Raw genomic sequence first — 23,299 nt, 5'->3', positions numbered from 1 at the left:
CTCAAATAAAACAAGATACAAGCAAAAACTTCAGTTTCAGCAAAATACACTTCATAAATACAAAAGCTTCCATACAAGAAGTAGATTTGATCAGTGAGTTTGTATGGCAACTATATGCTATGGTGATCCGATCTGAAAAATTTCCCCGGAGATTGTAGCGATGCTTGAGATAATACATAAGTTGCACCAAGTTTCGGCAATATGTTTTGTCAACTAAATTAGTTTTCTATACAAGAACTTGAGTTGGATCAGTCGGTTTGTATGACAGCTATATGCTATAGTGATCCGATTTGAACAATTTCTTCTGAGATTATATTATTGCCTTAGGTTATGACCCTTGTCAAATTTCGTAAAGATATCTTGTAAAATGAAAAAGTTTTTCATACAAGTACTTATTTCCGATTGATCAGTTTGTATGACAGCTATATGCTATAGTGTCGAAGCACTCGTCGGGTCCAACAGATGAGCAGCTTCTTGTAGAGAAAAGGACGTGTGTATGATTTCAGATCGATATCTTAAATACTTAGGAACTAGCTCGCATATATACTTACAGAAGGACGAACGAACTTAGCTAAATCGACTCAGCTTATCACGGTCATCATTTAGACATAAATTTTAGAGGATTTCCGAAATTTTCTTCTGAGTGTTAGAAACATCGCGACAAACTTTATATACCCTGTTCAGTGTATAAAAATGAAAGCAAATATCATTTTCTGCTCGACTCAAAGCATTTTGATTAATGTTTCGGGTATGAAGTGTGTCAATGCTAGACTCGTACCAAGAAACTTGAATCTTTTGCAAAAACGAGATCGAGCTTGACAACTTAGCTGAAGACCCCATACATATATATTTAGTTACATGCATAGTTACCCGAGACGAGATACGAGATCTAATAATCTAGTGAATGAGGGAGCTGAAACCCAAAAAACTAAAGGCTAAAGGCACTCAAAACCAGCCGGGGTTTATATATAGTGAGTGAATAAATTGAAGTGTTTAAAAAATCGTATTAAGCGTTAGCATGCCTTTAAGGTTCGAAAGCCTATTTGAAGGCGAGAATTTTTTTTAGTCCGGATTAATTTTGATCTGAAGGAATAGTATTAAGTCTCTGGTTTTTTTAAAAATCACAATCGATATCAAGAGATTAATAAATTTTCTTTGACATTTCTTCACAAAACTTCTTAATGCTTGCAAGTAAAAAATAATGAAAAACTTGCTAAACTCCTTAAAAATTAAAAAAATTTTTTAAAAAGTATTTAAAAGAGCGCTAAAATGTAAATATTATTATTTTTGAATTGTTCTTAAAAATTCTATGAAACTATGACGCCAGATAATCGGTCGGAATTACTCAGTTGTGTAAAAACTGTTTGGTAATTAAAAACTGATTAGTACTTATACTTATATAGTGAAAATTAAATTAATTTTTAATTGACTATAGAAAAAAAGTACATATGGAAAACGTTGCCTACATTTTGGCGCAAAAACTAAAAAATAATAATTATTATAACAAAATTTAGCTGGGGCACACACCATATGACCTCATATATCAACTAAACGACTAACACACTTACATAAAAGCCTTAAAAGTATTGCAGTAACCTTAAACAACGCCGCTATAAATACGCACTCACGTATCACGCGATTTTATTGCGGTTTGCATTCACAAATGAATATATTTGCGCGGCACTGTCATAAATGCGTATTTAATATTTGGCAGTTGGCTTTTAATGCGATCATATACAACTTTATGAACTCACACACACGAATTCAGACTTTTATGCGAATATCATACAATCCGCAATGCGCTGCCGAAAATCAACAGCATGACATTAATAAATGAGTACCAACATATTGTTGAATGTACGTGAAGTATTGTGGAAACATCATTAATTTCATTGCTTCGACCTCGTTAACTTATTTAATTTGTTTGTGTGCTTTTTTTTGTGTTTAGCATTCATATACTTATGATATAATTGGAGTGGGCGGGTAGATGGCATATATCTGTGTGATGAAATTTCGATATATGAGTATTTAAGAGCGGGTTTCGGGGTGTGGGTGAGCGCATAAAAAATAAACGATTTATGTTTTTCGTTAATTGAGAAGTAGAAGTTCATTAAGCATTGACATTAATATATACATTTGGCTTAATAACCAGGATAATAACTGTATTTATGTTTTGCGATAAAAAGTGAAAATTTCGCACAAATTACAAGTGTCAATAAAAAGCGCGAAATGTTATATGAACATATGGAGTGAAAGCTGTGTAAATACATTGTATATTGAATTTCCGCGGAAAATTCCTAAAATATTTTTTGGAATCTAGAGTCAAATTAAGATTGAGTTTGAATTGCCAGATTTTTTGGTTAAAAGTTAATATTAATGCACAATACAATATTGAATAGTAAAAGCAGATTTAAAAAATGTTAATAAATAGTAATAAAAATTTTAATAAATAAAAAATAAAATAACAATAATATTTTAAAATAAATTAAATTTTTTCCATAAAATTTGTTTTGATTTTCTGATAAATTAACTGTTTTTTTTTAGAAATATTATGAGGGTAACAACTTTTTTATGATACGTATTAATCTAAATTCACTAATTAAAGTCAATTTCCCACAATTGATTTAAAATGTTGTTTTTTTGAATTTTTTTGATTTTCTGCTAAAGTTATTTTTTCAGAAATTTTATAAGTGTGGCAACTCTTTTATGAAACGTATTACTCTAAACTCACTATTCAAAGGAAATTTTTCGCAATTAATTTAAAACGTTTGCACCTTTTTATTTTTTAACCAAGTGGCAACTCTCTTTTATAAAAAACATATGTATATAAATGTCCTTCCGTACTGCAAAATTCCTTTAAGCCGTATATAGTTACAATAGTAATTAAAAATTAAATATGTGTAGCATCCTCTTTTTATAAGGGCTATGAGATGTACATACTATGTACATACATATAACTATGTATGTATGTATGTACATAAATTCAGTATTTAATGTAAATTGACCGCACTTGGTTTTGTAAATTGCCCCCATTTGGTTTCGAATTTTAACTTTTTTTATTTTTTTTTTTTTAATTTAAGATAATTGGCAACTCGGTTGTTTACGAAAACTTGCCTTTCCAGAATTATTACAGAATTTAAATTATTTTTAAAGCATAAGTAATTTTAACACAACTCTATTATGACTTATGAAATCAATTTCAGTATTTAAAGTTTATTAATTTCAATTGAAAAAAAAATAAATATATAATAATAATTTTTTTTTCATAAAATTAAAACAGGTGGCAACTCTTTTTTTTTGTATTAAAAACTGTTTAAATCTCTTTCCATACTACACAACTATATTAAACAATTAGTTAATGTTATTAATTAAATATAGGTGGCAACCTCTCGATAATAAACAACCGGTGGCAACTCTTTTATGGCATAATAAATCAATTTCAGTATTTAAAGTTAATTATCCCATTAACTTCAATTTAAATTATTTTTATTTTCTTAAACAAATTTAAAGAGGTGGCAACTCTTTCTTGGATTAAAAACTTTTTAAATCTAATTCCATATTACAGAAAAACATTAAACATTAATTAAATAATTAGTTAATGTTATTAATTAAATACAGGTGGCAACCTCTCGCTAATTCTGCATAAATTTCGTTAACTTTAACAGCTTTTTAATAGCAAAAAACCTTTGCAGATTCCAAGCAATTTTCTTTATTTTTTTTCAACTTTGTGATTATGACTCTCAAAAACGCACATGATATTGCCACTGCATTCTGTTGAAACATTTTTTCACAACAACTTTCAGAGAAATTATAAAGTTATTAAAGTTGAAGGCTTCACTTGATCTACAACACAGAATCAAGAGTAGTTTGCAACTGTAATGAATGTATTATTAATTTTTAATAACACCTTGGCTTTAACTACGCATGTACACTTTAAACAGCCAGCAAATAGCTAACGGAACTTGAATTGAAAAAAAAAATTTCTACAAAATGAAAACTTTACCTTGTCAACAATAAGTTGTTTGCGTTTTATTGAAATTGCTTCTTAATTAAAAGCAAACAATGTCACTTAGTGCGTTCGCATTGTAACAATAACAATAACAACGAATGTGCACAACAATAATAAAAATGTTGAGAAAAATACGAAAACAAATACAAAGTTAATTGAAGGAGTAAGCGAGCAAACATTTTGACCATAACGGTCAGAAACGACGACGATGCCGAAGTGCAGGTTATATTTTCGCTATAAAATTGCGAATGGAAAAAATTGCGCATGGAAAAAATGTCATTCATACGCTGCGGCGCACACACAATTGCGTGCAAAAGCGTTGCCGCGATTTAAAAGAGTTTGTGAAAAGTCAAACGGGGTTTGTTTTGTTTTGCAATTGTTTTTTTTGTTTTTGTGTTTGTTTTTGGGGAAGTGACTTGTTGTGTCTGACATTTTCATGCACTTGTAACTGAAAACTCTCATTACTCTACGCTGTGCTCAACTTTAATGCTGCTCAAGCAATTTTTCGTTAACATTTAGTTGGAGGAGGAGTTCGAAACAAGACAAAAAACTACTACAGCGAAATATACTTCTCGCAATTTGTCGTTTATTATTTGCTTGTACATTTAAATCGTGAAAAAGCAGCTCGGTGACCAACTCAGTTGCGCTCTAAGCTTTGTAAGTATGAAGGTAGCGTGTACTTGTAACTGGGAAACAACTTTTTCAACTTTTGTTAACTTTGCACGCAACTAAACAGCAGAGAATGACACAAAATCAACAGACTGCGAGCGCACAAATTGTCTCGTCTGCAAGAAACTTTTCCACTCATCATTCGAGTCGTAATTCTGTTGCTTTGATGGCTAACTTAAATCACGCTGGCACTGCTGCTCACCGCAAATCTCTACGTGAAAAGGAAATAGAAAATATTTTTAAGGCAATAACGCACTGCTAAGTGCTTCGGTTGGGGCGCAAAGTCAACATGCTTGATTTATTTTTCCTTTTTTTTGGGAGAATAGACTTTATTTGTCATACACTCCAACAATTTCATAACTTTGAAGGCATTAAGGATGCAAATCACACCGGAAACGGAACTAACTACGAGTTAAGGTAAACTCAAGTTGACAATTTGTGGCGACGATAGCAACGGTCACGTTTGTAAAACTAAATGTGGAAATGTTTGTTTGTCAATTGAGAGAATTGGACTGTCACTTTTGGCAGAAAATGAATGGTAAACGGAACTGATAATTTTTTGGCAAATGTTAAGAGGGAATTTTTTTTTGTATGGCATTTAGATGTGTAAAACAGTTGCAAATTTTTAAATTAACATTGCTTAAAGAGTTTAGTTTTAATGAAAATGATTTAAGATGTCTTTTTCATTTTGTTAGAGCTTAAGCACATTATTGTTGTTCATGCTGGTTCCAAGATAGAAGAAATTATCTACGTTCGCAATCAGACCTTCGGTTCCTTATCCAGTCTGGAGAAAGCAGAAGATTGTTCATTCTCTATTTAGCTCGGCAGCTCGTGTTATTTTCTCTAGAAATAGATTGACGAAGTCCAAGGGAGTCATCTATAACAACATGATCGATCTGATTACGAACTTTTCGATCCGGTTGCTGATCCGATTCTTGTGCTGGAATCTAGTACTATAAATCCTTGCGAAGTCAATAAGCCTCAACGCATTTGAAGAGGTTTCACCATGGAGACTGAATGTTCCAATTGTTGTGGATTGTGGTTCAACGCTCATCCATCGAAGTGAATGCCAAAACCCGAGGACTGAGTCTTTTTCCTATCACAAATCCCACACTGAATTTGTGCTCTTTTATATGGCCGTTTTAATAAGTGTCACAAGGACCTACTCGTCTCCTTTCTTGTCCCGTGCATTGCATTTCTTGGACTGCGGTGATGTCGCCTTTACCTTTAGGAGGACATCAGCTGGGCATCGGCACCTTACCAATTTAGAGACCGGACATTCCATGTGCCTGCCCTTAAATCAGAGTTCTTATTTCGTTTGCTGTGGTCGTCATCAAAAGTGGGGTATTCCATACCACGTGGCGGGTCCTAAACCCAGCGTACCACCTCGCTGGGCGAGTTTTATACACATTTATATAGGGAATCGGTTGTTTCAAGACCGACGCCCGCTCGGAGCCGCACCTCTGGTCAATAGACGCTGCAGTAAGAATTCAACTACTTAATCTTTAAACGGAATATACCGCTGAAGCTTCCTCTCATTTAGCCGTGACAAAAGGGGTTACTCACGTTTTCAGGCTGTGTGGTGAGGACGAAAGTAATACGAACTGGGACTAAGACTGTAACTGCTTACCCAGAAGCATAACCACAAAATATATCTATTAAAATTAAAAATTACTGCATGCTTTTAGGGTTTGAGATGCCAAAAAATCTCATTTTAAGTACAAAAAAATCCGTGATCGCTTTAAGTTTTTATGAGCTTTACTTTTCTGCAATTTTACTTCATTTAAAGAAGCTTATTGGAATTTATGCAATCAAATTGCTATTTGTTGAGCGCAACAACAAACGTTATAAAGAGAACATTGAAATTACTTGTAGGAGAATAAAAAATTAAGTTGATTAGAGAAGAAACTAATAGAAAAGCGGCAAAAAAGACTAAGCCCGCAATGATTGAGCAAAATAAATGCCATTATGCAAAAGTAAATTAAATATAATATGTATATTCAAGAAGAAGTAATGGGAGCTATAGGTAAAATTGTCTATTTGTATTATGAGAACTAAGTGCGCACAGCTGAGACAACGAAACAAAAAAATACATAGCATAAGCTTAGGCGGTTAAGCTGCGTATTGCAAGCGCTGCTGTGCGAAATCGTTTGCTAGAACAATGAACCGATTTTCTGCGGTGGGTTTGGCAATACAGTTACTTCTTTTGGGAGAAGGCAGTAAGAGAAATCCGAAGAGTTTTTCCAATTTATGCGCTTATTTATACATGAGTGGCTTAACCAAATTGTGGGTTTAAGCGCTTGACGAAGAGCTTATGGCAGGCAAGGAACTTTGTTATTGTTTTTCAGTTTACAAATACACGGAAAGCGACATCAAATGTTGAATTTGCTAGGAGTAATATTTATAATAATATTTTTTTATGATTTTTAATGGTAGTTTGATATATTTGTTGCATAGTTTACTGTGTAAGAAATGATTTTAAGGAGCTATTTGCTTTTCTGCTTAAATATCACTTACAAATTCATTTAGCGTTCCACCCATAACTGTAGTTCATAAATATAACCAACTGTATTATATTACATAATCATTCTACAACAAAATATTAATATTTAAAAATGCTTGTACTCACCATCGGATGACACCAGTCGGCTCCGCGCCAAATCGGCTTTGTTCGCTACTAAAATGACAGCTTTTTGTGCGATATTTTGGTTGGTCCACAAAACTTGCAGTACATGTTCGGCCACAGTGAAACTGCTACGGTCAGCAGCCGAATAAATGACACAATAACCGTGCGGATCATAACTGGATAGGCAATCATCAGGCTATTAATTGATGGGCACCAAAAACAATGCAAACGACAAAGAACAAATTCGAGTAAATGAAGCAGAAGAGACACATGAAAATAGAAGAATAAAGCGAAATGCGTTAATTTGATTTACAGAGGAGAAGGGGAGACTGTTGAAAAAATAAGTATATATGGTATGTAAAATATAAACACAGATGTCTAACTCAAGAGAGTAAGGGGTCCTGATTCACATACATAGCTGAGGCCTAACAGCGAGAGTATCGAATTGAAATACCACTAAATATCTTGTATATAAGTATCTATATTAATCACACATCTACATACATATGTATTTGCTGAAACAAATCAACTACTTGTAAGCTTTTTCCCCCACTTAGCATATATAACTGGCTAAAGGTCACTAGCAGCTGCTGTTTTACCGACAATTTAGCTCAGCTCTGAGATTTGCATTTAACTTCGCAGTCAAGCGAATGGGATTACATGTGGTGATGGTAACCAGAAAACCAAAAACGCAAATCGACATACATACAGACACAATAAATGTCACGACTACAAAGTAGTTGAAGCACTCAAGCATATGATCACAGCTGTGCTGCTGTGGAATCAGCTCATATGTGCATGTGTGTGTGTGTTTGTATTTGCGGTGTTTAAGTGCGTCAAGCCATCGTCCGCATCACCAAGTGGCCAAAGGATGTGACCGTCATTTTCATTGCAATCAGCTGTGTCTGGCTCTTGATGGCTTTATTTGTTTTCTGTGGGGCGTACAGTGGCTGCCACAAGTATGCAGACAAGGTATTTGTGGAACTTAATGAATCTTTTTATGGTGGTTTTTTTGATGGTGGTGGGTTATGAGTGTGGTTGAGCTAATTCATTGTTAATTATAAATTAAAATATAAAATGTTAGATGTCGAATTTCAAAGAAAATGTGGTGTGAAAACCTCTTTTGACGAAAACGTGGATTTGTAAGTAAATGAAAAATAGAAAAAGCTTAAACTAATTAAAAACAAAGGAAATAAGGGTTTAAGCTAGTAATAATTGAATTTGTGAAACACTTGAGGGTTTTTGGATTAACAAAAATTAACGGAAGTGAAATTAAATTTCTGAAAGACGCTGCTTTTTCCTATAATTTCGAATGTTAATTAGTTAAACTGAATTTGTGAAACATTTTAAGATATATCTTTATGAAAAGCGCTTCTGTTTCGTATATTTTAGAATATTATTAAGTTAAACTGAACCTGTGAAACACTTTAAGATTTTTGGATTAACAAAAAGAAACCGCAATTAAATACTTTTTATGAAAAGCAATGCTTTTTCTCTCTGATTTATAGTGTGAATATGTTAAATTGAACTTGTGAAACACTTCGAAAACTTTTACGAAAGGGAAAGGTTATGATGGGCTTGGAAAGGAATCATCGACTATGAGCTGCTCCAGCGTGGTTGAACGATTGATTCTACATTTTACTATCAACAACTGATGAGATTAAAACAAGCAACTGAAAAAAAAAACGGCCAGAACTGATCAACAGAAAGGGCTTCGTCTTCCATCAGAATAACGCTATACCACACACATCTTTGATGACTCGGCAAAAACTGGGAGAGCTTGACTGGAAAGTTTTATTGCATCCACTATATAGCTCTGACCTTGCGCCATCGGACTACCATTTGTTTCAATACAGAACTCCATTAATGGAGTAAAGTTGGTTTCAAGAGAAGCCTGTGAAAATTTCTTGTCACAGTTTTTCGCCGAGAAACTAGAAAAGTTTTAAACTGATGAAATAATGTCTCTAGCGGAAAAATGGCAAGAAGTTGTGGACCAAAATGGTACATATTTGGTTCATTAAAGTTTATTACAAATATAAAATAAGTTGAAGTTTGATTAGAAATACGGAAAGACTTTTTCGACTATTCAATATTATAAAAAGTCAAAAAAAGTTCATTAAAGTTTATTATAAATATAAAATAAAATAAGTTGAAGTTTGATTAGAAATACGAAAAGACTACCCAATATTATAAAATTTCTGTTGTGTATTTTACTTACATTCATTTCTGTATATGCATGATCAATGAAAATCAATTCGGACTCCTCGCCGCTGAGTAATACTGAGACGGATTTTTCACCAGATTCATCATCTGCAGAAAATTAAATTTTGCATAAATAAATATTAAATATTAGTATATCAATTTATATACATATGTATATTTGAAAATATCATAGCAATAATATTGATACTAGAATTAACTGCGATTAGCTACAAGTACATATACTCTATGTCTAAATATGTAAAATGCAACAATATTTGAGGTTTTCTGTGTCATGCCACAAGACAAGCAACAAAACTTTCAACACAGCTGATTAGTTACACAATTTTGTTTGCTGGCTAGTCGATAAGATGTTAGGTAAACAATGAAAACAATATGAAATATGCATGTACCAAATTAACTTTACTCTTACAGTACCGAGCGGGAAGTATGTATGTGTAAGTGTTTCATAGAAATCAACAGAAAATATTGGAAAAGCGAGATTTGTTTGAAAGGATTTTCGAAGAATGTGTAGTATATTGTAGTATATCGTTAAATAGTTAATAATTTTAGGTATTTTTATTGAAGTTCTAACGAAGTTCTAGTGAAATTATACTTTGTGATAATTCTGCTAGTAAAACACTTTGCTTTGGCACGAAATCTTTTTTTAAATTAAATATTTTTTATATAAAAATGTGTAATCTAATTGTTATAAGTTTCGCATATTCGTTGCTTACATTTTGCAATTTTTATTTTATACAATTTCAATGCAAGTGAAGTAGCCCTAGGCGTATGAGCAATAACTTGTTTACTATACACTGTAAAAAGTATTACGATTCAAAGGTGCTCTTAGTTATACGTGTATGAGAGTGTGTGTGTTTATGAAATTAATGCGATTTCAAATTGAATTTGGTTGCTTTTGATTTTATATTTATATAAACTAAGCTTGCTTCTTGGTATCTTTTAATAAAGTCATTTGGCAATTCGTTTGAGTTTAGGCACTAGAGTTTTCTACAAAATGTACTTCGTTAGACCGAAAGTTTGTTAAAAACATTTTTGAATTTATCGAAAAATTCTACTGAAAACGATACTTAATTTCCAAGTGTTAGACTTCGATATATTTTTGGCATAAAATTTTCAAGTAAGAAGAGAAACTTATGATTCAATAATCCGTTTTTTAACTTTTTGGTTTTCAGAAAAAATATTAAGTTCTGCTGGGTAGCCGAAAATAATTAAATTTTATTTCAATGCTCAAATTACTTAAATATTTGTGTATATATTTCGGTTAACCCAAAAAATCTCTTATTAATATTACTATTATTATGAGTCTCTACTAAAAATTAATCGACACAAAAATATTTAATCGTGCATATGTCTTAAAATAAACCCCCGCGTTAATAGCACAGTCAATTAGACCTTCAAAAAGGCATCAAAAACATTGAAATGCTTAATAAAATGACCCACAAAAGGATAACGATTGAAAAGAGATAAAGATAAGTGGTACTGATAACAGAATATGAACAGAAAGATTGTGGTAACAGATGTTTTGTGGTGACATAATGAAGGCGCTAAGCACGAGTGGTGCTATTCAAGGTGGAAGCAATAAATAAATTGAATGAGTGGAAAAGGTTGGATGAGAATGAAAAGTAGAATGAGAAAAAAAGGAGGAAAAGGTAGAATATACGAAAAAGGTATAATGAGAAGAAAAGCTAGAATGAATGAAAAAGGTAGAATGAGAGGAAAATGTGGCTATGGCAGTAATGCAAATCAAATTAAATGAAATCAAAAGGAAAAATATTTGAAAGTTTTCAAACGCTTATTTAGTAAATGGTGCGTTTATGAGTAAATGGTGAAGAAAAAGAGTTAAAAAAACGTTAAAAAAGGTAATAGAAGGAAGAAAAGAAACGTAATTGAACTTGTGAAACGTTTTACGGCTTTTAGATTAACAAAAGGCGACGAAATTATTGTGAAAAAAACGGTCTTTCGTACGTTTTATAACGTTAATAAGTCAGTTTGAACTTGTGAAACACTTTGATGACTTTTGAACTGAACTTATGGAACACTTTAAATTTTTTGTTTATTTTAAAGGAAATTTTAACGATTTTTTCATTATAGTAAATGCTATTAATTTCCTTTCATTGAAGGCGTTTTTTACGTGGCGGGTCCCAAACCCAACCCTATGCCAATAAAGAAGAAGAAGATGTGTTATTGAACTTGTGAAACGCTACTTGAATGATTTTTCTCAAAAAGAAAACTTTTGAACTGAAATTATGAAACACTTTACATGTTTTTTATAATTGAACTTGTAAAATACTTTATGACTTTTAGTTCTTCAAAAAGAAAATAATAATAATTTTGCAAAAAAAAACCGCGCCTCTTTTCATTGAATTTACAGTACTTATAAGTTAGACTGAACTTGTGAAATACTTTACTATTATTTCTTAATAAAAAAGAAATTGATATGAACTCTGCCTTACATCGTCTGTTATATTATAATATGTATAATAGTAGTTATGTCTATGGTAGTCCCAAATATTATTAAATTTGGCAAGAAAATAGTGTTTGTTTCCCAGATTAAGCTGTATTTTATTCACCATATATTAACTGTTACAGCATGTGTTTCTAAACGGTATTATATACATGTAATTGTAGCATAACTCTCTCCTTTAATTTATTTATATAACATTGGGGAACCACAAAAAGTCCACCTCAAAGACAGGCCACAAAAGAAAACTAACAAAATGAACAACCTACCCAAAAATACATATTCAGAATGTTAGAAATAGATATTGTAACTGCTTTTTGTATTTTTTAAAACCAACTGTTTCAAAACTATAATATTTTGGCTGCAGCGGCTTGCGCTAAAATGATAAAAAAATAAGAAGTAAACGAAAAACTTGGAGAGCAACTTGAAATCTTTCCATAATGAAAGTGTATTTTACAGTATTTGAGGTTATTTGTATGTATGTATAATACAAATGTCTGCATGGTTATATCTAGTAAGAAAGTGTGTGCATTTAGAGTAATAAATATGTGTGCGCACTCCTACAAATGATTGAAACTATTACGAAAACTTGTTGTGAAGGTCGCTCTAATGAAGGTAAGCAAAACAGTTTGCAGTCTTTAATTAGTTGTGTTGACAATGCGGAGACGAAAAAGGAGGGGGAATACAAACCTTAATATTGTCTAAGTGCTAGAAGCTTCATTTTGTGTAGATGATACATACGTCAAATGACTTCCGTTGAAGAAACATATGATTAACTTGATTTATTTGCTAAGCTACATATGAGAAAAGTTATTTCGAAAAGGCAGAAAGAGGTAGACAGAGTGAATGCGGTTGGTAGATAGGATACGTGAGTGAGAATGCGAAGGGCAGGCAGTGATTTTCAAGTAGCAAAGCAAATCGTTTTTTATTAAGTAAACTTCGTATTTGAAGTTGACGAATTTGTACAGCAATAAATCTCAAGAGGAATAATGTGAGCGCGGTGCTAAGCTGTACTTAGCAAAACGAAATGAACACATGTAAGTGAAATGCGCAAATAACTGTCATTGCAAGTATGTATGTATGTCAATTTAATGACTGCTTTGGTGGTGAAAAAGTTTTGTAGTTAAGAAAATCTGATAACTGAAGGGAAGAAGAACTCGACAGTAGAAAAGAAGAACTTACAAGATGGCAACGTTGGTGGACATTAACGAATTTCCGCTACTTTGTAGTAATAATTTATAAAATGTTACTAAGTGGGAATAAAATGTTGTGCTAGCGGATTACTAGTTTGCGTATGTATGCAACGGTAACTGTGTGTGCGTGTTCGTGTGCGATTGGCGTGGTTATTTAATGTGCTGTCTACCTATACCTATGTATATGGTATTTTGTGCTTGGCGTTTACTTGCGGGTTTAAGTGTTGTAAAGTGTTAAGAAATTTCTCTACTGAAACATTTGTGTTGCGAAAGGTGTGCTCTTATTTCATAAAATACGTGTGGTTTAGCAAATATATAAATATTCAAATTCAATTTAAGTTTACTGGCAATCAATTATTAGCAAATTTGGAAAAATATTTAGTAGTAGGCACTTTAAATTTTAAAAGCTCTAATTTGTTGTAGCTAATTTTGAAAATTTTACGTGAAAAGTAAGGCATAAAAACAACTTATGTATAAAGTTTATAACAAGCGTTAGTTGCTTTACCGTCTGCGGGTTTTTCGATTTCTATGCGTATCTCGCATGGGCCTGCTAAAGATGCGGAAAAAGGTGGTTGACTTAAATCTGCGTAATTTTTGTGTGTAATTGATAGAAGAAATTATATTTAAATAAGATTCACGAATTTTTTAAGAAATTTAAAATAATTTATTAAAAATTTTTTTTTTATATTTTAAATATTTTTTAAATTTTTAAACAATTCAAATTATTATTATTTTTTTAAATATTTCAATTTAATTTAATTTTAATTTGTTTATGTTTCAAATAATTTGTCATATATAAATTGCGTTATTATTTTTAATTCATTAATTAATGTTTTATATTCGAGTTGAGTTTATATTTCAAATTTATAATTTTTTATTATTATTTATTTAAATTATAATTATAACAAATTTATTATTTTGATATTTTATATGTTTATATAATTCATATTTTTTATTATTATTAGTTTTAAAAAATTGTTTATTAATTTAAAATTTTAAAATTATTTATTAATTTTTAAAATTTAGCATTATATTTTTTCGAATTTGTAAATATTTTTATATTTACGTTTTTTATTGTTGTTTTTATATTAAACGTTTTTTTTATTGTTTTGCAAGTATTAAAATATTTTTTTTATATTTACGAATATGATTTTTTTTTTTCAAATGAGAGGGTTCATTTTGAGGTAAGGAATTTAATTATTTTTTTTTTTAATAAATTTGGTTATTTTTAAGTTAAAAATTATGTTATAATTATAAAAATGCTCGAAATTTAAGTATTTTTTTAATATTTTATGTTTTAGCGTAATTCATTTTTTTAATTAATTTTTTAAATATAATTTTTGTTAATTTTTTCGAATTATGTTTGATTTGAAATAAATAATTTGTATTAAAATTGTGTTTTTTATATTGTCCCGAATATAATGTATATTTGTTTAAGTTTCATTACAAAATTAAATAAAAACAAAAAAAAATGTAATAAAAAAAAATATTTGTTGTTATTAAAAAAATTATAAAAAAAAAAAATATTTAATAATATTTTAAATATAAATAAAATATTTATTTTTTTAATTTGAAAATATTTTTTTTATTTAAAAAGCATTTTTTTAAGTTTTTATTTTTTAATTATAAACAAGATAAGTTTAAAAAATAAAAATTAATTTTTTAATATAAAATTATTTTTTTTTAACGTTGCCACGAATATCATATATATTTTTTTAATTTCAAAAAAGATAAAAAGCAATGAAAGAATGAATTTAGTTTTATTAAAAAATATGAGTAAATAGAAGCAATATTTTATTTATTATTATATTTCAAAACATATTTTTTTATATATTGCCACGTTTATTTTTTATTTCACATTTATTTATTTTTTCATAAAGGGTGTATTGTTTTTGAAATATATTCATGAAATCATTTTTCATTTATATTGATTAAAAAAAATATTGGGTTATTTATTTTATAAAATTTTATTTATAGATTTTTCACAACATTTAATTTATTGTTTAGTTTATATTTAATTTGTTTTCACATAAATTCACATTTCAATTTAATTTCCGTTAATTTTTCAATACGATAAAGTACAAAATCAAAGTGTTCGTGGTGTTGATAGATATGAGCGTAGTTTGTGTTTTTGTTGAAAAAAGGAGAAGAAAACAAGAAGACAAATAGAAGGAGAATTCGTAAATACGCAATAGTGTAGAGAATATGGAAATTGACGTAATGTACTTGCAAAATTTGGCAATTGTTTGATTGTGGTACACTTTTTTCCAGATTTTTCTTTGTTGCGTCGATTAAAGTGAGTGGAGATTTCAAATTAATTTGAGCTTTTGACAGTAAAAAAAGTGAGAAATGATGATGAATACAACCTTTCAAAGCGGCAAGGCGTAAAAAGAGGCAAACCGAAAAAAAGTGTAAAGAAAACATAATAAAATTGCGCTAAACAAATGTTGATTGGCAATTTCACTGCGGATTCGCGTGAATTTGTATGAATAGCACAACATAAATTCATGTTAAACAGATTGCTTTGAAGCGGCGAAAAAAACATTGTAAACACAACAACAATAAAACTAAAACAGCAAAATATAAACAAATCACATACACATACATATTTACGCACACATACGAAACAAAATCGTGTGTAAAGGCAGTTTGCTATTTGGTTTTGGAAGTTAACCAGATGCCGATCGACACTGACACAAAGGACATGCAGCAAGTGCAGCCAACTAACAGTAAATCGCTGTCATGTGCATATTTTGTTGTTTTCTAGCGATGGCGCTGACATTGCACACTTACATGTACTCATACATATGCACATACTGAGGTACATATGTATGTATGTTTATTTGTGTATTTGCATATCAGAACATCTGCTATTTCGCAAATGCGCAGAATTACGCAATGGCGAGGGCGTGTGTGGGCCAGATGAATACAACAAATGCGCAAATTATTAGTTTTAATAAGAGAATTATGAAAAATGTTGAAAATAATAAATTAATAAAATTGGGTGCTGTTCAACTCTATATAGCATGTTAACTAAACTCAAATTTCAAAATTTTGGCGCAACAGTAATATTGTCCAAAAATCTAGTTTTTAAATTCTTTTTAAATATTTTTACTATAAAAATCTTAAAAACCTAAAAATTTAGTCTTTAAGTTCTTTTTAAATATTTTTACTATAAAAATCTTAAAAACCTAAAAATTTAAATTTTTTAGGAATTGCCACAGTACATATACATATATGTAAATATTGCACTTGTCATTTCACGGGGTACACCTAGTGTGACCGCCTACAAAAACTGATTTTTGCAAATTTTTTGAAGGGAAATAATAATAAATAATTCTTGCATTCATTTAAAATTAATTAGCAATCTATTTTTAAAGACATTCGCTATCGAAATAAGCAAAAATTTTTTTTTTCCAAATTTCACACTATGTGTGCCCTTTAAAGCTCTAATTATCACAGTTTTTTGCAAAATATAAATTTAATATTTTTAAAGGTTTAATCAGCCGTATGTCACGATATGAGGAACTTTTCATCTATATGACCTAGCAATTTTTTTAATGGAAAGATTTAAGTGCACTATTTTCAGTAGTACGAACTGCCAGTAGAATTATAGCAAGTAAAGCTATAATCCCATATAATATAAAAAATGTAAAAAAAAAAACAAAATATATATGTATGTATATGACATTGCGAATGCAAGAAAACCTATAAAAAATTAATTGAAATAGTAAAATTTGCAATGCGAGAAAAGCTATAAAACTCAAAAATGCAATCATAAAAATGCAATTAAATTGTTACCTCTGCAAATGATAGAAAAAAAATATAAAAAAAAATAATAAATAAGTGCAAAAAATACTAAATATAAAATGTAAAAAATAAAATTAAACTTTAATGAATGCAGGACAAGTCGAACAAGCGACATATGCGTAAAGCTAACAGACATACTAAAAAGGGACCATGGCAATATGAAATGAAATGTCAGAAGGTAAATGTCAAAATCGGAACTGCAATGAAACTGGTCAGGAAAACTTTTAAAAATTATAAAATCAGATTATTATCGGACAGGTCCCAAAAATAACTAGTTTAGAAGTAGTTTCAATATTGGCGAAATCATCACTGCAGTGAAATTGGTTAGTAAAACTTTTAAAAGTTAAACAACCAGATCAATAAAAATTAGAAAATCACATTAAAATCGTACTGGTCCTAAAAAGTACTAGTTCAAAATTAGTTGCTGTAGTTTCAAAACTAGTTAGAGACTAGTTAAAAAAACTGTTATAACTTTAAAATCCAGACAAAACTCGCACTGGTCTGAAAAATACTAGTTTAAAACTATAATAGAGCCAAAAACCTCTTCTCCTTTACTCGTGTAGATACTGCTTACACGGTATAGCCGTAGTAAAAGTCCTCATTGTATTAAAATTAGTTAGAAAAAACTGTTATAGCATTAAAAACCAGGTCAAATTAAGACTACCCCGAAAATGTCTAGTTTAACACTTTGTAACACGTTGTAACAGAGTCAAAATCATCACTGCAGTGAAACTGGTTAGAAAAACTTTTATAACTTAAAAAAATCAGAGCAAAATCGGACTGGTTCGAAAAAGCACTGGTGCAAAACTAGTGTGAAAATGATCACTACAGTGAAACTATGTAAAGAAAAACAGTTATACTTTTACAATCCAGTTCAAAATCGGTCTGGTCCGAAAAACACTAGTTAAAAAATATAATATTGAACTCATATACGACTAGTTTGAAAATGCTCACTATTGATATAATTGAAAAACTATCTATTAAAAACAATCAAAAATTTAACGCAAGTAAACCCATGAAACTATAGCCGCTAATTATGCATTATGAAGGTATATAAGGCATTAATATTAAATTTTATTTTCTAAAACATTGAAACCAATTTGTGATTTTATTTATTTTTCATGTAATTAAATCAGCATTTCTATATATTTTGCTCTAGTTTAAGACCAACTGAATCTTGATTTGATTAAAATTTCGTTTATATGAAAAATTATGACTAAGTACTGTAACAAAAGTTCGTACTAGTTCCATAGTATAGTAGTTTACGACTAGTACATTGTACTGCAGGGTTATGATAACCGTATGTTCATATGTGGGAGCTCTTTTTAACTGTAAAAAATTCTATAATTAGATATTGGGCAACACTAACAGCAAATATGTGGGCGATGTGAAGTTTCAAATGCAGGCAGTACTAACACCATCAAACATACACACACAAACACATGATCCAGTCACATAACAGAGTTGAAATTATAAATCAATCAATGCGCAGACAGACACAAATGGTGCGAACGGACAGACAACAACAGCGACATAGCAACTACTTATAATTAATTATAATAATTATGACGTACTAAAAGCACAATTGCAATTAAAATTAAGCAAACGAAGCGAAATTTAATTAAATCAGCAATTTGTGTTGAACTCAAGAGAAACATACGCATATAATAGTTTACTGTTAGTGGCGCGTACATAAGACAACAACAAATAAGTGGATGGGTACATTTAAACGGGTAGTGGGTGGGGGGCGTATTCAATTTTGATTTATTGTTTATTTTTTGAAAATTTATATTTAGTTGGGTGTTTCGTATGAAATTTGTCTATGTAATCGTATTACAGTTATAAATGCTCTTGTGTTTGAGTTACTCACCAATACTTGTGTCGTAGGCATGCAAATACTCCGAGGTCATAAACTGTGAGACCAACGAGCTTTTACCAACTGCCGGGCCGCCGAGCATGAGGACTCTGGAGGGAAGAGAGAAAGTAATAAAATGGCGGATTTATATTTTAATGTGAATTTAATGGTGGGAAAGTACTAAATGGGAGCAGAGAAAATCTAGACACTTGATTCGAGTATTTATATGAAGAATACAATTAAAATAATGGTTTAGAAGTATAGCAAATTTAACAGTTAGGCCAGTCTGAGATTTCTAAAAATCCTAAATTTTTGCATTTTCTGGTAAAAGCATATTTTCGGGTACCAAAAAAAAAATGACTGAAATGGAAAATTAATGAAAAACAAAATTTGTTTGAGGTTATGTTGAAAATGTTGGTACCAAAGATTGGCTTAGTAGCCGCATTTATGCAAAAACCTATTAACATAAATTTTTTTTGAAACCAAAAATTAATATTTTTTAAGCCTGAATGAGAGAAAATCGTTTTCACCGTCAAAATTAGGTGTTTTTAATACTAAAGTCAGTCTAAAAAAATTTTTTTTGAGGTTATGTTGAAAATGTTGGCAAAGATTGGCTTAGTGGCCGCAATTATGTAAAAAACTATCAACATAAATTTTTTTATATATCCAAAAAAAAATTTTAAGCCTGAATGAGACAAAATCGATTTTTTGTCAAAATTAGGTATTTTTTTAACTGATCCTCACCATTTAAGGATACTGACAAATTTTTAAAAGATAAAATTGATTATTTTCATTTATTCAATCATCAAATTATACCAACCACTTCAAATACAAACACTTAAACAGAAATTTGTATGTAATCCAGATCCGCAAGTAGCCAACTAATGCCTGTCTCTAATATCCATTAATACAAATCCCACAAAATCTAACGGAATCCTAATTTATTTCGCCTTCCCCAATTTACAAACACCTAAATTGGCTTAAGTTATAAGCGCTCGTAGTACAACAACAAAAAAACAACGATATATATACACATAATTTAATAAAAACACTCACCTGTATGGACCACTGCCTGGATTTGAAGTGCTGCTCTCACGGCTGGACGCCAAGCTGCAGGTGGCGGATGTGCGCGCCGAATTCGGCGCTGGTATTTGGGCGGCAGTCAAGTGCTCCGTGCTGTGCGAACACAAGGCCAATCGCCAAAACAAAAAATGGAAGAAGAGTCAACGACGACACACAGCAACAGCAGAACACAAGCGTGAAAAGAAAATCAAAAATAAATATATTAAATTGGCAATGTTTACAAGATGAGCCATAAAATGTTATGGACTGAGGATGGCTACGTTACAAAATATGCTCAAAAATATTTGCATGAATCATATTTATGATATTTTCAAAGTGTCACTTGCAGAGCATAAGACAGCAGACTCAAAGCATATTATTGCCAGATCCTGTGTCCTACTTTCGCCCGAATACTTGCATACATTTGCGGCTACTCACCTCGAATTGGAGCTGGCTACACTGTTGTTGGAACGACTGCGTCTACTCTTGAGCGAATCACCGCGATTCACTACACCTTTGCCGGTAATGGAAAAATGCCTCAGTCTATAGTACTCCTCCTCGACGCCAGTATTTGGCATTGAAGCGACGCTATAAAGTAAAGGCGAATGGAAAATATGAGTTTAAATAAGTTGCTGAAGTTAACGACGTTCATAAAATTGGAAAAATGTAGATTTTACGCTGGACAAACGATTGTGAGCGCATATTTTCAATTGATGATGTCATTAAAATTTGTTTTTGTGCCGTTGAGCAAACTTACCGTGAACGCTGTTGTGGCAAGCATAACTGATTGGGACGTCCTGACGCACGACTTCCTGGTGTTTTTACCGATTGTGAACGGCTGTGATGTGGTGAGCCATAACTGTAAGAAGAAATTGTGAAAGAGTGAGGATTAGTTGTATTATTTGTAAAAATTAGAGCAGACAGTTAATTAAGTATACCTTAATTGCAACTAAATTAACCATAGATTAGATAAATAATTGAAGATTGGACTGCGGTTGGAGATCTATTATGCTCTATACAAAATTAGTTAATTTGAACAATTTCCCCCGTTAATTTTCGTATTTTTTGGAGTTTAATTTATCTGATTGCAAATATCTCAGAGTTGAAATCACAATTACAATATATACAAATGCTCAATTAAACACTTTTTTCGCAATTCCCCTGCAACGTTAAGAAATTTTGTTAATTTTTGGCATTTAAATTTTCCATTTATTAAAATAATTAAGACAATTAATTAACTCAACCTTAATTGCAACTAAAGTTTAATAAACTAGCTGTGTAGGATTTGTCTTTGAACACTGTACTTTTTTTTTATTGTTTTGTGTTTAATTTAGTTAATTATGAAAATGAGCTCGAATAATTAACCAAGAAAACTTCAATTGTAACTAAATTAACCACAAAAAAGTTCAATTAAATAAATTTTTGCAATTACCTATGCAACCTTTCGAAATTTTGTTAATTTTTGGTATGTAATTTTTGAGACAATTAATTAATGTAATATTAATTGCAACTAAATTAACCACAGAAAAGCTCAATCAACTAACTGGGAGAAATTTTCATTTCAATCCTGTGTAATTTTTATTGTTTTGGTATTTAATTTAGTTAATTATGATTACAACTAACTAAGAAAACTTCAATTGTAACTAAATTAAACACAAAAAAGCTTAATTGCTTAATGCACTAACTGAGTTTTTTATTAATCAACATTTAATGTAGTCAATTATCGTAATTCGCTCAGAACAATAATTAAGAATATTTTAATTGCAACTAAATTAACGTTCAATTAACTGGTGTTTAGATATTCTAACGTAATTGTGCTAATTTTGGTATGTCATTTGGCACTTAATTTAATTGAAATGTGAAAATTAGATCGAATCGTCCCTCTATTTTCTAATATCAAAATAATATTGCAATTAAAGTTTTATCTTTTCTAAATTAGCTATACAATTTACTAATTGTATAAAATTTTTAATGCAACTCTGTATAAGATTCTTCTATTATTTTTGGCTTTTAAAAATGAGGAATTACAAAAATTAAATCAGACAATTAAATAAAAAATTCTTAATTGTAACTAAATTAGCCACAAAAAAGTTCAAATAACTTATGTAGAATTTCCATTTCATTCCATTCTCTTTTTTTTGTTATTCAATTACAAGTTCAAAATATTGCTTTTATTCCAAAGTGCCCTTTTCTGTTTTAGTTGCTATTCAATTAGCGAATAATATAGCTGAATTTGCTAAATTGCACCAGAAAATAGTAGGAGATTAAAAACAGAGAGACAGAGAGAGAGTATAGTAGATGGTATGCGAGTAACGGGTTTTAGTTTCCTGTATTTGAGTCAAACTCTCTAGATTTCAGGAAAGATTTTGCATCTAATACGCCATTATTACAATTTAATATTGCTTTGATATTTATATATATATGTATTTTAAAGTTGAGAGGTCTTAAAAAAGGACCACCTATAAAGAGCCCACAAGTACACGTTTATACTGCTTTCAAGTTCTTTCCTTCACCATTGACCTCCGCACGAATTCCAGCACATTGTATTCGCGTGCCATCAAGATATTACTCAAAGCAAAAACGAAAAAGCATTGAACATTGAAACTAACGGTGAAATCGCTACACATTCTACAGGAAAACAGCTAACAACGTAGATAAGCATCTGACTAAATGCACGAGCTCTGCCCACAATTGACGGCAACAAGGACCAGCCACTACCACCACTACATAGTTACTTGTATGAAATTGTCCAACTAATCACAAGTGTTGAAATACAAAGAATGAGGAGTTAAGTTGGAAAAAGTTACTGCTGGTCGCTGCCAGCTTAAATTGCGTGCTTCGGTGCAATTTGATGCAAATGCAGACGGCGCGATGGAGCACATTCTTTGCCGTAGTCTATGCAACCTTGTTTGTTTAGCACGAAACAAAAAAAATGCTTAAAGAGTTTCGCACATTTGCGTCGTTTAATTATGCATTTGTTAAGCAAACAGTAGAGGGATGAGGAGAAGAACATTTGTTTAAATATGTTATATGGTATGTGTGTTGTTGTACAGCTAAGACGTACCTCAGGGAAAGAAGTATATGTGCATTATTGTATTGAGCGATTTCTTTTCTCTCAATAACGGTATCAATCTCTTAGGTATGCAAATGGTTTTTGTTGCATTTTTTGTTTCATTTCCATGTGCATAATTCTGCTTTAATATAAATCCTTAGTACCGTTAGAATCAATTTGTTGTCAGTCTCATGTTTTCCTTAGGAAATAAGTATAAGTGCAGTAAGTATTAGTGCACTTTGGACTGTAAACAAGAGAAGTTAATTGAAGTGGTGATATTTTTAGTTGAAAACTAGTAAGTAAAATTACTGTGCATTTTTGTTACACATAATAATTACG

At 30.7% G+C, this 23,299-nt stretch overlaps 1 protein-coding gene across 4 annotated transcripts in view; it reads right to left on the bottom strand.

The window, feature by feature from the left end:
* Positions 1 to 23,299, bottom strand: part of LOC120771041 — a 239,612-nt gene that overhangs the window by 4,494 nt on the left and 211,819 nt on the right. For 2 of the 4 annotated variants that reach the window (XM_040098836.1, XM_040098838.1), the window contains 7 exons: positions 20,666 to 20,767; positions 20,347 to 20,496; positions 19,903 to 20,022; positions 18,862 to 18,956; positions 13,687 to 13,764; positions 9,523 to 9,614; positions 7,308 to 7,500 (listed from right to left, as the gene is read on the bottom strand). In XM_040098836.1, the coding sequence (XP_039954770.1) occupies positions 7,308 to 7,500; positions 9,523 to 9,614; positions 13,687 to 13,764; positions 18,862 to 18,956; positions 19,903 to 20,022; positions 20,347 to 20,496; positions 20,666 to 20,767 (830 nt within the window). The remainder of the gene's footprint in view (positions 1 to 7,307; positions 7,501 to 9,522; positions 9,615 to 13,686; positions 13,765 to 18,861; positions 18,957 to 19,902; positions 20,023 to 20,346; positions 20,497 to 20,665; positions 20,768 to 23,299) is intronic. The other 2 variants (XM_040098837.1, XM_040098840.1) reach the window with 1 other exon arrangement.

Source organism: Bactrocera tryoni, chromosome 3, assembly GCF_016617805.1.
Source record: "Bactrocera tryoni isolate S06 chromosome 3, CSIRO_BtryS06_freeze2, whole genome shotgun sequence".
In the NCBI taxonomy this organism is placed as follows: Eukaryota; Metazoa; Arthropoda; class Insecta; order Diptera; family Tephritidae; genus Bactrocera; species Bactrocera tryoni.
Note: the sequence above shows the minus strand (reverse complement) of the source record. Positions and strands in the feature narration are given on the sequence as shown.